This window comes from Alternaria rosae (assembly GCF_020736505.1).
Source record: "Alternaria rosae strain MPI-PUGE-AT-0040 chromosome Unknown BKA58scaffold_1, whole genome shotgun sequence".
NCBI lineage: Eukaryota > Fungi > Ascomycota > Dothideomycetes > Pleosporales > Pleosporaceae > Alternaria > Alternaria rosae.
The window spans coordinates 1-11,484 of record NW_025763570.1 but is presented as its reverse complement, the minus strand read 5'-3'; the positions used below and the strand labels follow the sequence as shown (position 1 = coordinate 11,484).

General features: G+C 53.6%; 6 protein-coding genes across 6 annotated transcripts; 4 read left to right on the top strand and 2 right to left on the bottom strand.

Moving 5' to 3' along the window:
* Positions 1–348: 348 nt before the first annotated feature.
* Positions 349–1,248, top strand: BKA58DRAFT_303505 (heterokaryon incompatibility protein-domain-containing protein; the record flags this gene model as incomplete). The annotated part of the gene is made up of 1 exon (XM_046166974.1): positions 349–1,248. The coding sequence occupies one exon, from the start codon at positions 349–351 to the stop codon at positions 1,246–1,248; it is 900 nt and encodes a 299-aa protein (XP_046030153.1).
* Positions 1,249–1,703: 455 nt separating this feature from the next.
* BKA58DRAFT_371273 (class II aldolase and Adducin N-terminal domain-containing protein) lies at positions 1,704–3,503 on the bottom strand. Its single transcript, XM_046169005.1, has one exon. It carries the CDS (start codon positions 3,177–3,179, stop codon positions 2,073–2,075), a length of 1,107 nt encoding a protein of 368 aa, XP_046030152.1. The 5' UTR covers positions 3,180–3,503; the 3' UTR covers positions 1,704–2,072.
* A 72-nt stretch (positions 3,504–3,575) lies between these two features.
* BKA58DRAFT_27 (uncharacterized protein) lies at positions 3,576–4,490 on the top strand. Its single transcript, XM_046166798.1, has 2 exons — positions 3,576–3,801; positions 3,851–4,490. The coding sequence occupies exons 1-2, from the start codon at positions 3,720–3,722 to the stop codon at positions 4,474–4,476; spliced, it is 708 nt and encodes a 235-aa protein (XP_046030151.1). The 5' UTR covers positions 3,576–3,719; the 3' UTR covers positions 4,477–4,490.
* Positions 4,491–4,779: 289 nt separating this feature from the next.
* Positions 4,780–6,233, top strand: BKA58DRAFT_29 (uncharacterized protein). The gene is made up of 2 exons (XM_046166870.1): positions 4,780–4,913; positions 4,961–6,233. The coding sequence occupies exons 1-2, from the start codon at positions 4,868–4,870 to the stop codon at positions 6,142–6,144; spliced, it is 1,230 nt and encodes a 409-aa protein (XP_046030150.1). The 5' UTR covers positions 4,780–4,867; the 3' UTR covers positions 6,145–6,233.
* Positions 6,234–6,949: 716 nt separating this feature from the next.
* On the bottom strand, positions 6,950–8,419 carry BKA58DRAFT_287240 (interferon-induced GTP-binding protein Mx; the record flags this gene model as incomplete). Its single annotated transcript, XM_046166855.1, has 1 exon — positions 6,950–8,419. A coding segment is annotated over one exon (1,470 nt), but the record flags the coding sequence as incomplete, so codon positions are not given.
* A 2,104-nt stretch (positions 8,420–10,523) lies between these two features.
* On the top strand, positions 10,524–11,481 carry BKA58DRAFT_298014 (uncharacterized protein; the record flags this gene model as incomplete). Its single annotated transcript, XM_046166900.1, has 3 exons — positions 10,524–10,778; positions 10,832–11,220; positions 11,277–11,481. Coding segments are annotated over 3 exons (849 nt in total), but the record flags the coding sequence as incomplete, so codon positions are not given.
* Between the last annotated feature and the right edge of the window lie 3 nt (positions 11,482–11,484).

Sequence of the window (11,484 nt, the reverse complement as noted above, 5' to 3'; positions counted from 1 at the left end):
ATGAGAGTATCTCAGCGCTGCCTTCGTCGCAGTCGGCATCTTTCAGAACAGATTGGAGTCCTGGACCCTGCCAATTCTGTGAACTGATACGGAGGGATCGACGTGTTGAATCCATGAACCTCACCACTCAGTTTATATCTGACAGTAACCTGGGCAATAGCTGGGGCTCCGGAAGATCACGACGCAGCCGAAAATGTGCGACAAGTATCGGTACCTATTCGTTCGCTATATGGGCGGACTTAGGTAAAGAGCCCGGAATCTAGTAGCGTTGGACGATAACAACGATAGAACTTAGGCAGCGCTGCATCTAGGACCCTAACAAACCGACCACCAATTCTTGGCCCGCAAATGAAAGCGATAGGTGATCTGATACAGCAAAGGCGAAAGGCTTGCAGCACTCACATACGCTGCATACCCGAGGACGACACACTAATGCCAACTCGTGTTCTGATCCTATGTGGAGACGATGCACGACCCTCGATCCGACTCGTAGAAAGCCATGGCCAGGAAGGACGATATATAGCTTTGAGTCATTGTTGGGGCTCAACTGGAAAGCAGCTAATCCGCACAACCTCCAAGAACCTTAGGGCTCACCAAGATAGTATTACATTCAAGGATCTCCCGAAGACATTCCAGGATGTCGTAGAACTCGCACAAGTTATTGACATCAAACACATCTGGATCGACTCACTTTGCATTCTGCAAGATGATCACCAGGACTGGCTTTCAGAAGCAGCGAAAATGGGCGATGTTTACCGGAACGCGGCTGTAGTCGTGGCTGCCTCGGGTGCGAAAGACTCCAGTGAAGGCCTCTTCACCAGCAATCGTCCAAGGACAAGAATCGTCCGTCTAACTTATCGAATAGCTGGTGATATCAATGGTACATTCAACATGATGGAACTGTCCGGAGATTGGGACCCGAGGATTGGTCCTCTTGAGAGACGGGCTTGGACGCTTCAGGAACGTTATCTTGCGCGACGTCTCGTCACATTCATGCCAAATAGCGTTGGATGGATATGCCAGAAAAGTTTGAGACATAAGGAAGAAGGTGTACTCTATGAATTCGGCCAAGAACGAGACTGGCTTTTGCTATTGCGCTTCTATACAACAAGATCTCTCACGATTCCAACAGACCGCACTGAGGCCCCCAGAAGAATTGCCGAAGAGTTCCAATGTTCTCGGAAGGATCGATATATTCTTGATTTCGGTGTGTGGGAAGACAACCTCGTGATCCAACTACTTTGGTGAACTAGTGGTCCGTACTTCGCGGACGGTAACTTGCCCAACATGCCTTCCTGGAGCTGGGCCGCCACTAAGAGTGCAAAGAAATGGGCAAAAGGTAGCTGGCGTTTCTATAAAGACATTGAGCAAGCGGAAGAAATGCCTGAACTATTGAAGATCACTTCTGCAGGGCACCTTCAAGTACTCGGGCACTTGAGTACCGTCCGCCCAGTTCTAAGTTATGTGGGACACGAGTCCACAGCATGGCGTCTTAAGGTCCACGAGCTTGAAACGCTTTATAACTGGTGGGGCGAGAGGCATGACGGCTTCTATCTTCTTGCGCAACGATTAGAGGGTACCTGCGACCAGAGAGTACTAGGAATTGCACGATTCGATGACAGTAGAACAACGTCGTATACACATGCATGTATTCTCGCAAAGGCAAAGCATAGACCCGTGTTGTTACTTGCGCAACCAAATGTGGAAAAGGTTGTTATTGTAAGAGTTGACCATGTGATCATCACCACCCGCTTATACTGACGCTTGCTAGGGAGACGTAATTTACCAGGTACAGCAGGACTTCACGATCGTGTACTGTGCTCTTACCCTCCAGCAGGTCGGGGGAAGTGAGTTCAGACGCGTAGGCATCGCAACTTTGTTACCTCTCGCTTATGGAGCTTTCAAGGTCCAAGTTCAGGAGTTTGAAATCATCTAGGGTCTACAGCCTACAATAGCGTTGAACAGGAAGATCGACATATTTGAGAGCAATGTAGATTCCCAGGTCATCAAATTTCCACAGTAAGGTCTACGAGCATGGCGTTCCTCGCAGCTGGGGCGCAGCCAACCATATCTCACATCTTCATCCCCGCAACCTTACCCTTCTCCGGCTCACCCTCCTCATTCTCATACAGCGGATTGACCTGGACTTCCCTCAGCCACAGCCTAAACGACTTATCCAATGTCTTCCTATTCATAACCGCACAATCCTTGATCTCCTGCGCACTCAGATACGACACCGCCTCCGCATCACCCCCCGCAATAGCAATCGCCCGCTGCAGCAGTATGCAGTTCTTCTGCGTATATATCGACCGGTACACCGCCTCCTCGATGCTAGCACCAAACGTCGTAAACCCGTGCTTGTGCTGCAGTACCACAGGGTTCTCTGATGAGAACCGCGCCGCCAGCGCCGCACCGAGCGTCGCGTTCTTGATGAGCAGATCGTGTTCCGAGGGTGCTCGTGCCGTCCCATATAGACTGTCCATTGTGAACACCGATGCGCCACCCGGGCCCATGAACCCAGCCATGTGAAAGACCGGTCGTACAGGATGCGGCTCTTGCGCACCGTGTCCTACAGTGAAGGGAATGACGTCCTCGGAATGCGAGTGCACCACGCAATTCACCTTGGGAAACTTCCGCAATATCTCCCCATGGATGTAGCGTTCGCTGTAGCCTTGTGGCGCGTCGGCATCGACGGACGTGGAGTCCTTGACCCAGTACGAAATGAAGTCGCTCATGTTCTTGACGAGTGCTGGGGCACCGGGGTCGTAGCCCGCGATGATGTATTGCTCCTTGTTGAGCGGGTGGCGCACGGATATGTGGCCAAATGCGTCAACGAGGCCGTGGTGGTGCAGGATGTGGTTTGCGCGAATGAGCAGGCGCAGTTGCTGCTGGAGCTGGGGTGGGATGGACATCTTTGGTGCTCGCGACTTGCGCTCTTTGGGCTGTGGCTGGGTTGGCGTGGGCGGGCCTGTCTTGAGTGACTCGGCGTTGAGGGACTCGGCTTTTAGCGATTCGGTGCGCGCTTCTTCGATGATGGATAGTTCTCGTTGTTTTGAAGGTCGGAGGTATTCTTCGGGTTGTGGTGAAGGGACTGGATGCGATGCTAAAGCGCGTGGATGCGACGCTTCGGCGGCTTCCCTTTGGATCTTTTCAGCGGCGCAATAGTTGCAGAGTACCATTTGTGTGTTTAGCACTTGAGGGAGTGCATTGCGATGGTTCTAGAGGCCGATTGCCCCGTCTTATGGGTCTCGCGAGCGATGTTTCAACGTGTTGATGGAAATAGTAGCCTTTGAAACCGCGGATGCCTTGAAGCCACTAGCACTCTCTCTAACTCTTCGCTTGCGTCGCGAACTTGATGGTGTCGCCTGGGTGCGATGTGAGACGATGCAAAAGGCGAGTGACGCTTTGCGTCTATCGTTCGCGATAACGCCGGTGCATCGTGACATGCTGCTAGATGGGTCGCGGAGGTGTTGCGGGGATGCAGCCGGGCGATTGGGCACGCATGAGGGGATCCGATGTTCTAGCGCCATTAGCCTTCCCGCCCGCAACACATGGTTCCCATCCATCACTTGCCCCACATGGCGCCGACCCCATTAACCTCCAAGTCCGCACCTTGAGACGGAACACCACAAACTTCCAGACTCGCGACGTCGACCCTGTATCACCAAACCTTATGTTGAGGCGCACGCTCTGTTAATCGCTACGTAGCCTTCATCACAATGGTGGCCCAATACTTGCTGGCTGGCATAGCAGCGGCGGGACTGGCATTCTGGTATGACTTCAAGAGCTGGCAAAGCTTTGGTTCGCGACCCTCGCAGTCTGTGTGATTGCGATTGCTGAGTCGTTGCAGGAACTGGTGGCACGCCTCCCACTCTAGAAGGCTACATCAAGATCCGACGATGGGGATTTTACCTGCTCTACACACGCCAGAACCTGCTCGACTCATCTCCTATTCCCGATACAGGCGCGTCTTACATCAAACCCCAGAAGGTCCCGAACCGCGTTGGCCGTAGACCAGGGCTTACACGCTGGACCTTACCACAACGTCAATTCCCCGAGAAGATAACACCTGCTGCTTCCACCACTCTTCACGAGCTCATGCGCGAGTTTGCGGACACAAAGGCGTACTCAGAGTATATTGAGACACGACCGAGCAAGACGGAAGGCGGAACTGGACCTGCCATCTACGTCAAGCCAGACGTCAAGACCATCAACCCTGTCGCGCACAAGATCTTCTACGAGGTTGCCCATGTGCATCCAGCGGAGAACTCGCTGCATGTGTATGTAAGCCCACAAGACGCGAGACTGGTGATGAAGAGAGGCTGGGGACAGCGCTTTCCAGTGACTTGGTTGGCACCGCCGAGCTGGATCATGGTGTATGCGCCGAGGAACGAAGAAGAAGTCGAGACCGTCAGGGAGATCGTCAGGGCTGCAGTATGCCATGCTGTCGGGATGGATGTCGATGCTCACGTCTGACCGAGCGGAAGCGCAACTCGCGGAGGTGCTACACACGGTCAGTATAGCTGAACGTAATTATCAAAACTTTTCCATGACTAGACTTTTGCGCCCCATGAATAGATTGTGTGTCGTTCCATGTCTGGGCACGGCACTGGAGAGGAGAACCGACGCCAGGCGCTAGCCCCAACGGCGCCTGCCGCTTCCGCCGCATCTGCACCGCATCCCCCACTCTCTTACGCTAGCCTACACATGTCGCCCGGCTTCAACAACCCTGCAGCATGGCCTCGATCCGGCATGCTATGTTAAGACCGCTGATGCCGCGACACAGTATCTCTCGAACCTGTCCTCGTGTCTTGCCTCCACCGTCGCAGCATTACACTTCTCGTACCCCAGACCACAATCGTTCGACATGGGTAGCATCGACACCAGCCTGAAAGTCATCGTCATCGGCGCCGGTATGTCCCATTCCCTCGGCACAAGACATGCTTACTAACATACCAAGGCCCCGCCGGTTGCGCGCTCGCTCACGGGCTCAAGAAAGCAGGCATCTCCTTCAACATATACGACAAAGGCGCCGACGTCTACCGCCATCGTCACTGGGCTTTCACATTGGGCTGGGCGCGACCATACCTGTTCGATCTCATCCCGGAAGAGCTTAGCGCCCAGATCGACTCATGTCAAGTCGACCCGTACGTCGACTGCGCCGCGCTCGGTGAAGATCGGATCGTCATCTACAACGGCCAGACCCGGGAAGAAGCGTTCGCATTCCCGATACCAAAGGCGCGCGAGATCAACATACGAAGACTACGCATGCTGTTAGCCGAGCAACTGGACGTCAAGTATAGCAAGAGCTTTTCGCACTATGAGACGACTAGAGACGGCGGAGTGAAGGTGCATTTCGAGGACGGTTCAACTGATGAAGGCGACATCGTCATAGGGATCGACGGTGCCATGTCAAAAGTTCGCCGCTGTCTCTTACCCCGCGAAGGCAACATGGACACTCTTCCCTTCGCCTTGATGAACTTCAACGCGTCGTATACCGCCGAACAAGCGCTTTTCATCAAAGAACGCCTCCACCCACTCGTCGACATCGCAATTCACCCTGAAGGCCACTACATCCGCGCAAACGTGCTCGACATGCCGGACGCGAAAGACGCGAGTACATGGACGTTCCAGATCCTCTCCACCTGGCCGCTGAAGTACGTCGAAGACCACGATAACGAGACCAATCGCTTGAGTCGCCTCAAAGCGCATGTGAAGAGAGACGGATGGGCGGAGCCGTACAAGAGCGCGATTGAGTGGATACCAGACAACACGCCAGTATTGCGCGATCAACTGAAGATATGGAAGACGGTTCCCTGGGACAATCACGACGGAAGGGTGACGCTATGCGGTGACGCTGCTCACGCTATGACATTCCATCGCGGGCAAGGCGCCAACAACGCCTTTTACTCTGCGCACTGCCTTGTAGAAGCGTTGAAGAGCGTGCAAAGTGGAAGCGCGATCCTCAAAGATGCGGTCACGGCGTACGATGAGAGCATTTGGAAGCGCGGCGCGAATGAAGTTCAAATCAGCAAGGCGCAGACGTTCTTCACGCATGATGGGTTGGACAATTTCATTAATAGTCCGGTTATGCAGTTAGGGACGAAGCCGAGTCATGCCGCGAAGACGGAGGGCTATAAGTAGATTCATTGAGGACTAGATGTAATCACTCATCACAATCGGCGACCTCCAGTCATACGCTGTCCCCCGCAATTGCCCGACCTGAACGATCGCGTTACAAGTTTGTACCATTCGGCAACAATCCGTCGCTAAGATCTGAACACTGTCAGCTTTCAGCCCTTTAGTAATCGTGAGTTAATGGTCATGCAATGTGCTTACCCTGTAAAAGCGGCGACATGTCTTCAACATTTTGGAGAGCCCTAAGTCCGCTTTCTAGTATTCTGAGCTTGTCACCACACCGTATCCTCTCGCCCGAAGATTCTTCGCTCTCTGAAGCTAAAGCAGTCACCGTCGCATCGTCCAGATCGATCACGTCAGCTGGCGAAAACAGAGTCGGAAGCTCTTGGATGAAACATGCTTCGACAGCAAGCACTGCGAAGTCGTCGATGAGTCTCTTGAGGGCGACTTTGTAGTAGGCCTCCATGAAATCGGTGGCAGCGGAGCTGGCGTAGCTGTTCATATTCGCCTCAGTCTTAGCGACCAGAGTGTTGACCAATGTATCCACGTTCAGGCTAATTGAGACAGTGCCCTTCCCGCTATGGTCGGCGCCGATAACTTCTTTCAGTGATTTCTTAAGCTCTCGGGCTTGTCGTTGGCTCTGCGCCTTCTGCACATTGTCCGTGAGGTAGTGGTTGTACGTGATCGGGTGGCTAGACTCGTGAGGTTTAAGAAGTTCCATGACTTTGTCGCGGAGTTCCGCGGTCAAATTTTCCAAACGAACGTCGATGAATTGCCTCGTGAGGCCAGCGAGTGTCGTGTCATCACACACGTGCTCTAGAGCTTTGCGAGCCAGCCTGTGAGCAGCACGGATGATTATCTCCAAGCATTCATCGACCATGTCTGGCCACGGCTTTCGTTGTTCGTGGAATAGCTGCCCGACAATAAGTGGGTCGAACGTTCCAGGCAATTCTCGACCTCTGCTTCGCTCCAGAAGTTTGCTCACGTTGGCAATGTAGTGTGCGCGAGATGTCTGGTATTGGGGTAGAGGTCCAGTCGATACTTCGTCTAGGATAGTGACAGCATGGCCTTTCTTGCGCATATCGGCGGCGAACTCTATCAGGGTGGTCTGGAGAACAGCTCGTAAACGCCGTTGATAACCTTCATCGGTTGAAGCGTCACCAAAGAACGGGTCTGAGTATTGACCGTCGACCGCAGCTGTGATGAGTGTAGTGAATGACTGGCTGACTTGCAAAAGGTAACGTCGTTGGTCTGACGTCGTGGCCCGGGATGTGCCAAGAGTGTTCAGCCGCCCTGTACATCCCGCAATGCCGCCCTTGATCTGCGCAAGCACATCGGGAAGTTGTGCGACGATATGGTCCTTAAGGATCTTGCTGAGTCTAGGCTTTAGGCTGTGAACTCCGGTTCGATCTGCTGAAAACTCCTGCCAGACTCCGCTTGCGAAGAAGAGAGCTTCGGCTTTGTCGCGCTCTTTCGTAGTCGCGTCCTTAGAAGCGTAATCCCGGTTACGAAGCACATGCCATCCTAGTCGAAACGTTACCTCCTTGTTCTCCGCCAGCTCAAAGTAGAATCGCTCCATGTCAGATCCCTTGTCCAGTGTGTCCGGCTTTGTGATCAGCCCCAGGGTACGTTCTCCGGCTGGGTCGATATCGCGCGAACACTTGGTAATCGACTGATTGTTGAAGTCGTTCTTGGCGGATACGACGGCGAGTATGATGCTGCGTGGATTCGTCATGTACGAGAGTACAAGCGATTTCACCGTCTCGGCATCTGTGTCAGACTGAGAACGACTGCCGGCTTGGAACAGGCCGGGTAGATCAACAAGGGTAAGGTGCGGCTGTTCGGGTCCAGATAGCTCCAGGCGAAGGATGTCGGAACTGAACACTTTACTGCCTCCTTCCGCAATACCCATCGCCTCCTTTGCTGCCTCTATAACGGGCTCAAGGTCGAACTCTTGCAATGAGCCGGAGTAGTGAAAGTTGTGCAGCTTCTCTAGGTCGCTCTCTGAGCGATCTTTCTCGCGCGAACCAGGAACGATGCTGATTTTGATTGGTGCCTCTGGGCCCCGTCGAAGGATCAGCTCAGTCGCAAACCTGGTGCAGAGGTTATCCTTGCTGGGAAACTTGACGCCCGACACCGCTTCGAGCACAGAGCTCTTGCCAGAAGACTGCTCGCCGCATACGATGATCTCGGGCAGGTCGATGTAGCGATTGATTCCATGTGATCGGAGATTGTCGACAATGTCCAACAGGTCCTTCGTTTCGTGAGATTGCAGGGACATGGTTGGTGGTTGGTTGGTTGTAAGCGCTTCATTCCACGTTGAATATAGAGCAGGGAAGTAGATTGAAGTTTCCTATGAGCACAAAGAATACGCGATCGATGACATTGCGTGGGGAATGATTGTGCGCGAGACAACGGCCCAAAGCGAAGTGATTCGCGTTTTGAAGAAGAGCAAAGTGCCAGGACCCTGTTCTTTGTACCTGTCATTGCCGTACATGAGTGCGCGTAGCTACGGCTGGTAGCCCGGCATTGCTCGAGTGATAGCATACCACGTCTCCGTTCTGCGATGCATTCCGCCCCAGCGTACGGCGCGAGAAGTCGCAGGCAGGTGCAAGCTGAGCGTTCTAGGAATGCGACGCCCCCGAACATGAAGAGAAGATCAGCGATGTGGGAAGGTGAAAGAGCCAATAATCGCTGATAACGCGACGGGCCGAAGATCCCCCCGTGTATGCCTTGGGAACCCCAGTGGTCCTCCTGCGGACGATGAGGCAGTGATTCGCTATCGACGACGCATGGTCCTACATATGGTGCGCGCGTCGGGACGTGGCAATACATGTCGGCCGGCTGAAGGACAGAGCCCCCACTGAATGTGGCACAGTAGCTTGCAGACTGTCGTAGGCATCAGGCTGCAGTGCGTTGTCTGACGCTGGAGCGTGTCGCAATGTATGCGCCATCGTCGTGTGCGCCGACGGCTGCGGTAATCACGATCGCGAAGGTTCTGATAATCTCGAGGTTGTTTTTGCTACACGGAGCGTGAACGCCTTCCCTGGCAGGGCGCCAGAGCGGACACTATTTTCGGCAGCCTTACCCGAACAGTGCTGATGCTCGGCGCCCCCGGTCGCCTCTTCCCCGTCCACCATTGACCACCATTAGCCTGCCTCTCCGCGATGTCGACTGTTTCTTCCGACGCAGCCTTCGACCTATCACGCAAATCCGACCTTGCGACACGACTTCATCGATGTGCTCACGGCGTCTTGCCTTGCACAGGCACCTCCGCGGCTCCAGACGACCCATTCTACGATCGCAAAGCCCTGAAACATAACCCCAGGCATGCATCTGACCTCTGCTTCGAAGCACAGCGTCACGCATCGTTTCCAAGTCCCTCGTTCATCCCAAAAAGCATGGCAGTCTTCGCGTCGCAGTCTCGTCGCGCGACGCGTCTCGCATCGCGACCCAACTTGGAGGACGGCTATAACAGTAGGGTTACACCGTAGTCAGGTACATGCTGCTTCGCGTTAAACGATAATGTGCTAGTAAACCTGCGCCGTCGACACGTCGCATAGTTGCCGTCATAGGCACTCGAATCGAGTTTTAGTCTCATCTCCCCACGTACAACGCAGACTGGGACTTTTTAGCCTCATCAAGAGTTGCGCATCACCTTCGTTTGCATTTGAGAACACTAGGGACAATCCGACACGCTTAGACTGACATTGCCGTGGCCTGGAAGCGGCGGGCATCACAGACAGCGGAATAAGCCGCAAGTGTCATCGAGAGTACATTCGCACGTATTTCCGATTGCCTCTCATAACAATAATTGTGTCGCACGCTGGCAAATACCTCACGAGCGTAGAGGCGACGTCAAACAACAAATCAGTGACGACCATAACAGGGCGGTGCGATAAATCCGAGATGCTTGATGTTGGAGAGTTCTCAACAGATGCGGCTCAAGCGGTTGTTCCTGGTAAGGCTGCGCAGATCTAGATCAGCCACATGGAAACGACAAAGAACACATTATACCACTTTCCCGGAAAACCTGCCCAGCTCTCAGTCTAGAAAGCCTTCTGTGGGTCAACTGAGCTTCGCGGGATAACGAAGCGATCGAGTAGCATCATGTCAGGCCATTGTTATCCGAGTCAGGGTCCAGCCTGTGGGGACGGATCGTGGATCATTTCTCGCTTGTTGGCCGCCTTACGGAAAATCCTTCACCGACACAGGCCATTATCCTGTCCCTGCATGCATGGCGCTCGTGTAGAAGTCCTGTCTCTAAGTCATGTGAACCCCTATGGAAAAGGACGCGTCGATGGTTTGACAGACTACATAGCCGTCTCCCCGCATGGTGAGTTTTGAGTTGGGCCGTTTTCTAGACTACATTTCTGTCGACAACCATGCCGCGAGAAGATCGATCCGGAGAGTTCACCGGCGTCTTGGGCTTCTTCATCTGTACTTGTACCCTGCTAGTGCTGCTTCGATGCTACTGCAAGCTGGTCCTCGTGAAGAACTTCGCGGCCGATGACTACTTCTCTATCCTTACCCTGGTATCCTTTTTAGTCTTTTGTACCTCCGCGTTGCTAGGTCTCCAAAATGGAACCGGGAAGCGACGATATCTCATCCCGGACGAAAAGTACCCCATCGGCATGAAGGTGTGTAGGACCACGTCTACAACATATCCCATATGGCTAACGACTCGAACCAGTGGTGGTGGACTTGCGAGCCCACATATGTTGTTACGAACATCTTCCTCAAGATGAGCATAGGCATCTTCCTGCTCCGCATCGCCCAGGATAGAACTCATCGCACCATTCTTTGGATCGCCCTTATCGTCATCCAAGTATACAGCGTGTACTTCTTTTTCGTCTTCACCTTCCAATGCTGGCCCGTCTCGTTCTTCTGGGAACAGTTTCGCGGCGGCAAAGGAACCTGCATTCCCTCCAAGTTCGTCGTGAACTCGTTTTACGGCTACTCTGCATTGTCCTGTGTCACGGACTGGACATTCAGTATTGTTCCAATCTTCATCGTGCACAATTTGCAAATGAATAAGAGGAAGAAGATGACGGTGGCTGTTGTACTCGCTTGCTGCGCCATGTAAGCTTATTTCGCCTCTAGAGTGCTCCTTGAATCGTATGCTAATTTAACACCAGCGGCTCCACCGCGACAGTCGTCCGCATCCCGTTCATAAGCGGTCTCAACGATATACCCGATTTCCTCTACTCTACTACCGACGTCGCAATCTGGTCCACCTGCGAAACCGGAATCGGTCTTGCGACCTCCGCCGCTGCCACTCTCCGCCCCTTGCTCCGCCAGGTGTTTGGTGAAATGTCGACGCATGATAGCACCTCTCGCAAGCAC